General features: G+C 36.7%; 1 protein-coding gene across 1 annotated transcript in view; it reads left to right on the forward strand.

The window, feature by feature from the left end:
• Positions 1-12,507, forward strand: part of LOC148945463 (angiotensin-converting enzyme-like) — a 129,007-nt gene that overhangs the window by 100,888 nt on the left and 15,612 nt on the right. Inside the window, exon 13 of the mRNA XM_089099407.1 lies at positions 1,411-1,533. Within this exon, the coding sequence (XP_088955533.1) occupies positions 1,411-1,533 (123 nt within the window). The remainder of the gene's footprint in view (positions 1-1,410; positions 1,534-12,507) is intronic.

Here is a 12,507-nt window from a genome sequence, read left to right on the forward strand (position 1 = left end):
TACATCAATTGGCAAGCGCCAGGAAATTCTATCAATGATTTGTGCATGAAATACGGGGCTCAATTTTGATTAAAAACAGCACCACATCAACATTGATACACAGCTATTCGACTCTTTCCATGACGACCAATATGTAATCCAATGGGTAATAACTGATTACAAAACATGGGTTTATGGTTATGAAGTGAAAACTGGAGCTCAGGAATACCAACAGGAGCTGTCACACGAGCTAAGACCAGAAAAGTGCTCCATGTTGGCCTAGATGTGACAATTTTTGTTAACAGTTTTCTTCAATAGGGCAGAACTGTGAAAAAGGAATATTACCAGCAGGTTATGTGCATGTTTTGTGAAGCAATATGCCAGAAGCATCAATATTTTTGGAAGAACAAAAATTTGCTTTTGCTTTACTGTAACCCCCTTGCTGACGTACCCTTGCCTCTGTGCAAATGTTTGGCAAAAAAAAAAACAATAATAATGCCACCCTACTTTTACGGTAGCCATACAACAAAAGCAAGGTAACCACAGCCACCGTATGTCTAAGATCTGGCCCCCTGTGACTGGCCCCTCTGGCCCCCTCTTGTAGTAGATGAAAAGGTGACGTCACGCTACGATTGATGAGATAAAGATGACGTTGAAGACACAGCTGAAGACGACCACAGAAAATTGAACTGCTTCAGAAAAAAACTTTGACATAAGTGTATTATATCTTGTGGGGATTAGTGTGAACGGGGCAAAATAGATATTTATGATTAAATGAATATTTTTTGAAAAAAAAAATTTACAATACTTTTTAACATACCTCATACATAAGCTACTCGCATTTTTGCTTTTGCATTGAAACCATATCGCTTTCTAAATTTGCCACTATTCTCCACATGCGGAATTTACATGTATATCCGGGTTGTAGCGGTAGCTAGCAACCTAGTAAGAGACGATCACGCCCCATAGTAAAAACTAAAGTAAACAATAACTCGTAAAAATAGAGTCGGATCAAAACAAGAAGTAAACCATTAGAAACGCTGTGTCCGAAACCCCTATAAAGGAAATTTCTCTTGGAAATGTCTTGGAAATGTCTCTTGGATTGAAGAATAAGGAAATTATATTGGCGTGAAAATCAAGAAAATTGGCTGAGCCCACGATATTCTGCATATGCGGCATCTTTTTTCTTTCTTATATACAGAATAAATTGGAAACTTATGCAGAGGAGCTTTTCCATTGCAGGATTTTACCTTTAAATGGCCAAAAATGAAGAAAATTTTGGATTTTAGATTACAACTTGTCAATGTCTTTGAAAGAGGGGTGGGGTTCTTCGGAGCTATCTTAGTGATGGATCCCCCACCCTTATATACAGTTATTTTAACATTGTATTCATGACAGTTTCAGATACATCGATTTTATTTTTCTTCATAGGTACTTTGTTAGCTTTGTCTTGCAATTTCAACTTCATCAGGCCATGTGTGATGCAGCAGGTCATGAAGGCCCACTATACAAATGCGATATCTATAAGTCAAAAGAAGCTGGGAGGCTCCTTTCGTAAGTAGTTTTTTTTTAATTACTCAGATACAACTTTAATAACTTTAAATCATAGTAACTTTAAGTTAAAGTCTCAAAAAATAAGCACTGATACTTTTTGTGACATCTAACTTGTCTGGTCCATTGCTGCCGTTTAAATTTTAAAAATACCCCTAAAATCAATGGATAAAATCCCCAAGGTGTGAAAAAAATATTCAAATGTCCTAAATGATAGTAATTGGTATAATTCATACATTACATTGTATAGGCATACACTTTTTTATGCATTATTATGCATATACTTAATATTCTTTTCCAGGATAAAGTTTACCAGATCCAGTACAAATAATTTTTCCAAGATCCAAAGCTTAGTATGAAAATCCAATAATCTAGGGTAAAATCCCTAAGAATTGCAGCCCTCTTTCAGTCCCTACCTTCAATCCTTTCATAGAAAATGGTAGAAACAATGACTATTTGTCATTGTCAAATACTGCAGTGCTCTTTTAGTCCCTACTATCCAGCTTTTCATAGAAAATGGTAGAAACAATGACTATTTGCAGAGTCAGGCGTCAAATATCAAAGCGCTCTTTTAGTCCCTACTTTCCAGCCTTTCATAAAAAGTGGCAGAAACAATGACTGTTTTTAGAGTCAGGCGTCAAAAATCGCAGAGATCTTTTAGTCCCTACTTTCCAGCCTTTCATTGAAAATGGTAGAAACAATGACTATTTGTAGAGTCAAATATCGTAAATATCGCAACGCTCTTTTAGTACCTACTTTCCAGCCTTTCATAGAAAATAGTAGAAACAATGACTATTTGTAGAGCCAGAAATCAATTATTGCAGCGCTCGTTTAGTCCCTACTATCCAGCCTTTTATAGAAAATGGTAGAAACAATGACTATTTGTAGAGTCAGACATCAAATATTGAAGCTCTCTTTTAGTCCTTGCTATCTAACTTTTCATAGAAAATGGTAGAAGCATTGACTATTTGTAGAGTCAGACATCAAATATTGAAGCGCTCTTTTAGTCCCTACTTTCCAGCCTTTCATAGAAAATGTCAGAAACAATGATTATTTGTAGAGTCAGGCGTCAAATATTGCATCACTCTTCTAGTCCCTACTTTCCAGCCTTTCATAGAAAATGGCAGAAACAATGACTATTTGTAGAGTCAGGCGTCAAATATCGCAGCGCTCTTTTAGTCCCTACTTTCCAGCCTTTCATAGAAAATAGTAGAAACAGTGACTATTTGTAGAGTCAGGTGTCAAATATTGCAGCGCTCTTTTAGTCCCTACTATCCAGCCTTTTATAAAAATGGTAGAAACAATGACTATTTGTAAAGTCTGACATCAAATATTGAAGCCCTCGTTTAGTCCCTACTATCCAGCTTTTCATAGAAAATGGTAGAAACAATGACTATATGTAGAGTCAGGCGTCAAATATTGCAGCGCTCTTTTAGTCCCTACTGTCCAGCCTTTTATAGAAAATGGTAGAAACAATAACTATTTGTAGAGTCAGACATCAAATATTGAAGCACTCTTTTAGTCCCTACTTTCCAGCCTTTCATAGAAAATATTAGAAACAATGACTATTTGTAGAGTCAGGCGTCAAATATTGCAGCGCTCTTTTAGTCCTTACTATCCATATTTTCATAGAAAATGGTAAAAACAATGACTATTTGTAAAGTCAGGCGTCAAATATCGCAGCGCTCTTTTAGTCCCTACTTTCCAGCCTTTCATAGAAAATGGCAGAAACAATGACTATTTTAGAGTCAGGTGTCAAATATTGAAGCGCTCTTTTAGTCCCTACTTTCCAGTCTTTCAGAGAAAATGGCAGAAACAATGACTACTTTAGAGTCAGGGGTCAAATTTTTGTAGCACTCTTTTAGTCACTACTTTTCAGCTTTTTATAGAAAATGGTAGAAACAATGACTATTTGTAGAGTCAGGCGTCAAATATTGAAGTGCTCTTTTAGTCCCTACTTTCCAGCCTTTCATAGAAAATGGCAGAAAAAATGACTATTTTAGAGTCAGGCGTCAAATATTGCAGACTCTTTTTGTCCCTACTTTTCAGCCTTTTATTGAAAATGGAAGAAACGATGACTATTTGTAGAGTCAGGCGTCAAATATCGCAGCGCTCTTTTAGTCCCTAGTTTCTAGCCTTTCATAGAAAATAGTAGAAAGAATGACTATTTGTAAAGTCAGGCGTCAAATATTGAAGCGCTCTTTTAGGCCCTACTTTCCAGCCTTTCATAGAAAATGGCAGAAACAATGACTATTTTAGAGTCAAGCGTCAAATATTGCAACGCTTTTTTAGTCCCTACTTTTCAGCCTTTTATAGAGAATGTAAGAAACAATGACTATTTGTAGAGTCAGGAGTCAAATATCGCAGCGCTCTTTTAGTCCCTACTTTCCAGCCTTTCATAAAAAATGGCAGAAGCAATGACTATTTGTAGAGTCAGGCGTCAAATATTGAAGTGCTCTTTTAGTCCCTACTTTCCAGCCTTTCATATAAAATGGCAGAAACAATGACAATTTGTAGAGCCAGGCGTCAAATGTTGAAGCGCTCTTTTAGTCCCTACTTTCCAACCTATCGTAGAAAATGACAGAAACAAGGACTATTTTAGAGTCAGGCGTCAAATATTGCAGCGCTCTTTTAGTCCCTACTTTTCAGCCTTTCTAAGAAAATGGAGGAAACAATGACTATTTGTAGAGTCCGATATTAAATTTTGAAGCGCTCTTTTAGTCCCTACTTTACAGCCTTTCATAGAAAATAATAGAAACAATGACTATTTGTAGAGTCAGGCGTCAAATATTGCAGCGCTCTTTTAGTCCCTACTGTCCAGCCTTTTATAGAAAATGGTAGAAACAATAAAAATTTGTAGAGTCAGACATCAAATATTGAAGCACTCTTTTAGTCCCTACTTTCCAGCTTTTCATAGAAAATGGTAGAAACAATGACTATATGTAGAGTCAGGCGTCAAAAATTGAAGCGCTCTTTTAGTCCCTACTGTCCAGCCTTTTATAGAAAATGGTAGAAACAATAACTATTTGTAGAGTCAGACATCAAATATTGAAGCACTCTTTTAGTCCCTACTTTCCAGCCTTTCATAGAAAATAGTAGAAACATTGACTATTTGTAGTGTCAGGCGTCAAATATTGCAGCGCTCTTTTAGTCCTTACTATCCATATTTTCATAGAAAATGGTAAAAACAATGACTATTTGTAAAGTCAGGCGTCAAATATCGCAGCGCTCTTTTAGTCCCTACTTTCCAGCCTTTCATAGAAAATGGCAGAAACAATGACTATTTTAGAGTCAGGTGTCAAATATTGAAGCGCTCTTTTAGTCCCTACTTTCCAGTCTTTCAGAGAAAATGGCAGAAACAATGACTACTTTAGAGTCAGGGGTCAAACTTTTGCAGCACTCTTTTAGTCCCTACTTTTCAGCCTTTTATAGAAAATGGTAGAAACAATGACTATTTGTAGAGTCGGGGGTCAAATATTGAAGCGCTCTTTTAGTCCCTACTTTCCAGTCTTTCAGGGAAAATGGCAGAAACAATGACTACTTTATAGTCAGGGGTCAAATTTTTGCAGCACTCTTTTAGTCCCTACTTTTCAGCCTTTCATAGAAAATGGCAGAAACAATGACTATTTTAGAGTCTGGCGTCAAATATTGCAGACTCTTTTAGTCCCTACTTTTCAGCCTTTTATTGAAAATGGAAGAAACGATGACTATTTGTAGAGTCAGGCATCAAATATCGCAGCGCTCTTTTAGTCCCTAGTTTCTAGCCTTTCATAGAAAATAGTAGAAAGAATGACTATTTGTAGAGTCAGGCGTCAAATATTGAAGCGCTCTTTTAGTCCCTACTTTTCAGCCTTTCATAGAAAATGGCAGAAACAATGACTATTTTAGAGTCAAGCGTCAAATATTGAAGCGCTCTTTTAGGCCCTACTTTCCAGCCTTTCATAGAAAATGGCAGAAACAATGACTATTTTAGAGTCAAGCGTCAAATATTGCAACGCTTTTTTAGTCCCTACTTTTCAGCCTTTTATAGAGAATGGAAGAAACAATGACTATTTGTAGAGTCAGGAGTCAAATATCGCAGCGCTCTTTTAGTCCCTACTTTCCAGCCTTTCATAAAAAATGGCAGAAGCAATGACTATTTGTAGAGTCAGGCGTCAAATATTGAAGCGCTGTTTTAGTCCCTACTTTCCAGCCTTTCATAAAAAATGGCAGAAACAATGACTATTTGTAGAGCCAGGCGTCAAATGTTGAAGCGCTCTTTTAGTCCCTACTTTCCAACCTATCGTAGAAAATGGCAGAAACAAGGACTATTTTAGAGTCAGGCGTCAAATATTGCAGCGCTCTTTTAGTCCCTACTTTTCAGCCTTTCAAATAAAATGGAGGAAAAATTGACTATTTGTAGAGTCCGATATCAAATTTTGAAGCGCTCTTTTAGTCCCTACTTTCCAGCCTATCATAGAAAATAGTAGAAACAATGACTATTTGTAGAGTCAGGCGTGAAATATTGAAGCGCTCTTTTAGTCTCTACTTTCCAGTCTTTTATAGAAAATGGAAGAAACAATGACTATTTGTAGAGTCAGGCGTCAAATATTGCAGCGTTCTTTTGGTCCCTACTTTTCAGCCTTTTATAGAAAATGGAAGAAACAATGACTATTTGTAGAGTCAGGCGTCAAATATTGCAGCGCTCTTTTAGTCCCTACTTTTCAGCCTTTTATAGAAAATGGAGGAAACAATGACTATTTGTAGAGTCCGATATTAAATTTTGAAGCGCTCTTTTAGTCCCTACTTTCCAGCCTTTCATAGAAAATAGTCAGGCGTCAAATATTGAAGCGTTCTTTTAGTCCCTACTTTCCAGCATTTCATAGAAAATGGCAGAAACAATGACTTTTTTAGAGTCAGGCGTCAAATATTGCAGCGCTCTTTTAGTCCCTACTTTTCAGCCTTTTATAGAAAATGGAAGAAACAATGACTATTTGTAGAGTCAGTCGTCAAATATTGCAGCGTTCTTTTGGTCGCTACTTTTCAGCCTTTTATAGAAAATGGAAGAAACAATGACTATTTGTAGAGTCAGGCGTCAAATATTGCAGCGCTCTTTTAGTCCCTACTTTTCAGCCTTGTATAGAAAATGGATGAAACAATGACTATTTGTAGAGTCCGATATTAAATTTTGAAGCGCTCTTTTAGTCCCTACTTTCCAGCCTTTCATAGAAAATAGTAGAAACAATGACTATTTGTAGAGTCAGGCGTCAAATATTGCAGCGCTCTTTTAGTCCCTACTTTTCAGCCTTTTATAGAAAATGGAAGAAACAATGACTATTTGTAGAGTCAGGCGTCAAATATTGCAGCGCTCTTTTAGTCTCTAATTTTCAGCCTTTTATAAAAAATGTAAGAAACAATGAATATTTGTAGAGTCAGGCGTCAAATATTGAAGCGCTCTTTTTTCCCTACTATCCAGCTTTTTATTGAAAATGGTAGAAACTATGAATATTTGTAGAGTCAGACAATAAAATATTGAAGCGCTCTTTTAGTCCCTACTTTCCTGCCTTTCATAGAAAATGTTAGAAACAATGACTATTTGTAGAGTCAGAGGTCAAATATTGCAGCGCTCTTTTAGTCCCTACTTTCCAGCTTTTCATAGAAAATGGTAGAAATAATGTCCATTTTAGAGACAGGCGTCAAATATCGCAGCGCTCTTTTAGTCCCTACTTTCCAGCCTCTAATAGAAAATCGTAGAAACCCTGACTATTTGTAGAGTCAGGCGTCAAGTATTGAAGCGCTCTTTCAGTCCCTACTTTCCAGCCTTTCATAGAAAATTACAGAAACAATGACTATTTTAGAGTCAGGAGTCAAATATTGCAGCGCTCTTTTAGTCCCTACTTTCCAGCCTTTTATAGAAAATGGAAGAAACAATGACTATTTGTAGAGCCAGGCGTCAAATGTTGAAGCGCTCTTTTAGTCCCTACTTTCCAACCTATCGTAGAAAATGGCAGAAACAAGGACTATTTTAGAGTCTGGCGTCAAATATTGCAGCGCTCTTTTAGTCCCTACTTTTCAGCCTTTCAAACAAAATGGAGGAAACAATGACTATCTGTAGAGTCTGATATCAAATTTTGAAGCGCTCTTTTAGTCCCGACTTTCCAGCCTTTCATAGAAAATAGTAAAAACAATGACTATTTGTAGAGTCAGGCGTCAAATATTGAAGCGTTCTTTTAGTCCCTACTTTCCAGCCTTTCATAGAAAATGGCAGAAACAATTACTTTTTTAGCGTCAGGCGTCAGATATTGCAGCGCTCTTTTAGTCCCTAGTTTTCAGCCTTTTATAGAAAATGGAAGAAACAATGACTATTTTAGAGTCAGGCGTCAAATATTGCAGCGCTCTTTTAGTCCCTACTTTTCAGCCTTTTATAGAAAATGGAAGAAACAATGACTATTTGTAGAGTCAGGCGTCAAATATTGAAGCGCTCTTTTAGTCTCTACTTTCCAGCCTTTTATAGAAAATGGAAGAAACAATGACTATTTGTGAGTCAGTCGTCAAATATTGCAGCGCTCTTTGAGACCCTACTTTTCAGCCATTTTTAGAAAATGGAAGAAACAATGACTATTTGTAGAGTCAGGCGTCAAATATTGAAGCGCTCTTTTAGTCTCTACTTTCCAAGGACTATTTTAGAGTCAGGCGTCAAATATTGTAGCGCTCTTTTAGTCCCTACTTTTCAGCCTTTCAAAGAAAATGGAGGAAACAATGACTATTTGTAGAGTCAGGCGTCAAATATTGAAGCGTTCTTTTAGTCCCTACTTTCCAGCCTTTCATAGAAAATGGTAGAAACAGTGACTTTTTTAGTGTCAGGCGTCAGATATTGCAGCGCTCTTTTAGTCCCTAGTTCAGCCTTTTATAGAAAATGGCAGAAACAATGACTATTTTAGAGTCAGGCGTCAAATATTGCAGCGCTCTTTTAGTCCCTACTTTTCAGCCTTTTATAGAAAATGGAAGAAACAATGACTATTTGTAGAGTCAGGCCTCAAATATTGAATCGCTCTTTTAGTCTCTACTTTCCAGCCTTTTATAGAAAATGGAAGAAACAATGACTATTTGTGAGTCAGGCGTCAAATATTGCAGCGCTCTTTTAGTCCCTACTTTTCAGCCTTTTATAGAAAATGGAAGAAACAATGACTATTTGTAGAGTAAGGCGTCAAATATTGAAGCGCTCTTTTAGTCTCTACTTTCCAAGGACTATTTTAGAGTCAGGCGTCAAATATTGTAGCGCTCTTTTAGTCCCTACTTTTTACTTTTAGTCCCTACTTTCCAGCCTTTTATAGAAAATGGAAGAAACAATGACTATTTGTAGAGTCAGACATCAAGTATTTTAGCGCTCTTTTAGTCCCTACTTTTCAGCCTTTCATAGAAAATGGTAGAAACAATGACTATTTGTAGAGTCACGTGTCAAATATTGAAGCGTTTTTTAGTCCCTACTTTCCAGCATTTCATAGAAAATGGCAGAAACAATGCCTTTTTTAGTGTCAGGCGTCAAATATTGCAGCGCTCTTTTAGTCCCTACTTTTCAGCCTTTTATAGAAAATGGCAGAAACAATGACTATTTTAGAGTCAGGCGTCAAATATTGCAGCGCTCTTTTAGTCCCTACTTTTCAGCCTTTTATAGAAAATGGAAGAAACAATGACTATTTGTAGAGTCAGGCGTCAAATATTGAAGCGCTCTTTTAGTCTCTACTTTACAGCCTTTTATAGAAAATGGTAGAAACAATGACTATTTGTGAGTCAGGCGTCAAATATTGCAGCGCTCTTTTAGTCCCTACTTTTCAGCCTTTTATATAAAATGGAAGAAACAATGACTATTTGTAGAGTCAGGCGTCAAATATTGCAGCGCTCTTTTAGTCCCTACTTTTCAGCCTTTTATATAAGATGGCAGAAACAATGAATATTTTAGAGTCAGGCGGCAAATATCACAGCGCTCTTTTAGTCCCTACTTTCCAGCATTTTATAGAAAATAGTAGAAACAATGACTATTTGTAGAGTCAGGCGTCAAATATCGCAGCGCTCTTTTAGTCCCTACTTTCCAGCCTTTTATAGAAAATGGAACAAACAATGACTATTTGTAGAGTCAGAAATCAAATATTGAAGCGCTCTTTTAGTCCCTACTATCCAGCCTTTTATAGAAAATGGTAGAAACAATGACTATTTGTAGAGTCAGACATCAAATATTCAAGCGCTCTTTTAGTCCCTACTTTTCAGCCTTTTATAGAAAATGGCAGAAACAATGACTATTTTAGAGTCAGGCGTCAAATATTGCAGCGCTCTTTTAGTCCCTACTTTCCAGCCTTTCATAGAAAATGGCAGAAACAAAGACTCTTTGTAGAGTCAGGCGTCAAATATCGCAGCGCTCTTTTAGTCCCTACTTTCCAGCCTTTCATAGAAAATAGTTGAAACAATGACTATTTGTAGAGTCAGACATCAAATATTGCAGCGCTCTTTTTTCCCTACTATCCAGCTTTTTATTGAAAATGGTAGAAACAATGACTTTTTGTAGAGTCAGACAATCAAATATTGAAGTGCTCTTTTAGTCCCTACTTTCCAGCCTTTCATAGAAAATGCTAGAAACAATGACTATTTGTAGAATTAGAGGTCAAATATTGCAGCGCTCTTTTAGTCCCTACTTTCTAGCCTTTCATAGAAAATGGTAGAAACAATGTCCATTTTAGAGACATCTGTCAAATATCGCAGCGCTCTTTTAGTCTCTATTTTCCAGCCTCTCATACAAAATCGTAGAAACCATGACTTTTTGTAGAGTCAGGCGTCAAGTATTGAAGCGCTCTTTTAATCCCTACTTTCCAGCCTTTCATATAAAATTACAGAAACAATGACTATTTTAGAGTCAGGAGTCAAATATTGAAGCGCTCTTTTAGTCCCTACTTTCCAGCCTTTCATAGAAAATGGTAGAAAAAATGACTATTTGTAGAGTCTGGCGTCAAATATCGCAGCGCTCTTTTAGTCCCTACTATCCAGCCTTTTATAGAAAATGGAAGAAACAATGAGTATTTGCAGAGTCAGACATCAAATATTGAAGCGCTCTTTTAGTCCCTACTTTCCAGCCTTTCATATAAAAATTGTAGAAACAATGACTATTTGTAGAGTCAGACGTCAAATATTGCAGCCCTCTTTTAGTCCCTACTTTCCAGCCTTTCATAGAAAACAGTAGAAACAATGACTATTTGTAGAGTCAGGCGTCAAATATTGCAGCACTCTGTTAGTTCCTACTTTCCAGCCCTTCATAGAAAATGGTAGAAACAATGACTATTTTAGAGACAGGGGTCAAATTTTTCCAGCACTCTTTTAGTCCCTACTTTTCAGCCTTTTATAGAAAATGGTAGAAACAATGAATATTTGTAGAGTCAGGCGTCAAATATTGAAGCGCTCTTTTAGTCCCTACTTTCCAGCCTTTCATAGAAAATGGCAGAAACAATGACTACTTTAGAGTCAGGGGTCAAATTTTTGCAGCACTCTTTTAGTCCCTACTTTTCAGCCTTTTATAGAAAATGGTAGAAACAATGAATATTTGTAGAGTCAGGCGTCAAATATTGAAGCGATCTTTTAGTCCCTACTTTACAGCCTTTCATAGAAAATGGCAGAAACAATGACTATTTTAGAGTCAGGCGTCAAATATTGCAGACTCTTTTAGTCCCTACTTTTCTGCCTTTTATTGAAAATGGAAGAAACGATGACTATTTGTAGAGTCAGGCGTCAAATATCGCAGCGCTCTTTTAGTCCCTAGTTTCTAGCCTTTCATAGAAAATAGTAGAAAGAATGACTATTTGTAGAGTCAGACATCAAATATTGCAGCGCTCTTTTTTCCCTACTATCCAGCTTTTTATTGAAAATGGTAGAAACTATGACTATTTGTAGAGTCAGACAATAAAATATTGAAGCGCTCTTTTAGTCCCTACTTTTCAGCCTTTTATTGAAAATGGAAGAAACGGTGACTGTTTGTAGAGTCAGGCGTCAAATATCGCAGCTCTCTTTTAGTCCCTAGTTTCTAGCCTTTCATAGAAAATAGTAGAAAGAATGACTATTTGTAGAGTCAGACATCAAATATTGCAGCGCTCTTTTTTCCCTACTATCCAGCTTTTTATTGAAAATGGTAGAAACTATGAATATTTGTAGAGTCAGACAATCAAATATTGAAGCGCTCTTTTAGTCCCTACTTTCCTGCCTTTCATAGAAAATGTTAGAAACAATGACTATTTGTAGAGTCAGAGGTCAAATATTGCAGCGCTCTTTTAGTCCCTACTTTCCAGCCTTTCATAGAAAATGATAGAAACAATGTCCATTTTAGATACAGGCGTCAAATATCGCAGCGCTATTTTAGTCGCTATTTTCCAGGCCCTCATAGAAAATCGTAGAAATCATGACTATTTATAGAGTCAGGCGTCAAGTATTGAAGCGCTCTTTTAGTCCCTACTTTCCAGCTTTTCATAGAAAATTACAGAAACAATGACTATTTTAGAGTCAGGAGTCAAATATTGCAGCGCTATTTTAGTCCCTACTTTCCAGCCTTTTATAGAAAATGGAAGAAACAATGACTATTTGTAGAGTCAGACATCAAATATTTTAGCGCTCTTTTAGTCCCTACTTTCCAGCCTTTCATAGAAAATAGTTGAAACAATGACTATTTGTAGAGTCAGACATCAAATATTGCAGCGCTCTTTTTTCCCTACTATCCAGCTTTTTATTGAAAATGGTAGAAACAATGACTTTTTGTAAAGTCAGACAATCAAATATTGAAGCGCTCTTTTAGTCCCTACTTTCCAGCCTTTCATAGAAAATGCTAGAAACAATGACTATTTGTAGAATTAGAGGTCAAATATTGCAGCGCTCTTTTAGTCCCTACTTTCTAGCCTTTCATGGAAAATGGTAGAAACAATGTCCATTTTAGAGACAGCCGTCAAATATCGCAGCGCTCTTTTAGTC

The sequence above is a fragment of the Artemia sp. Qi Xiang Cuo genome, chromosome 13 (genome assembly GCF_049724085.1).
Source record: "Artemia sp. Qi Xiang Cuo chromosome 13, ASM4972408v1, whole genome shotgun sequence".
Lineage (NCBI taxonomy): Eukaryota > Metazoa > Arthropoda > Branchiopoda > Anostraca > Artemiidae > Artemia > Artemia sp. Qi Xiang Cuo.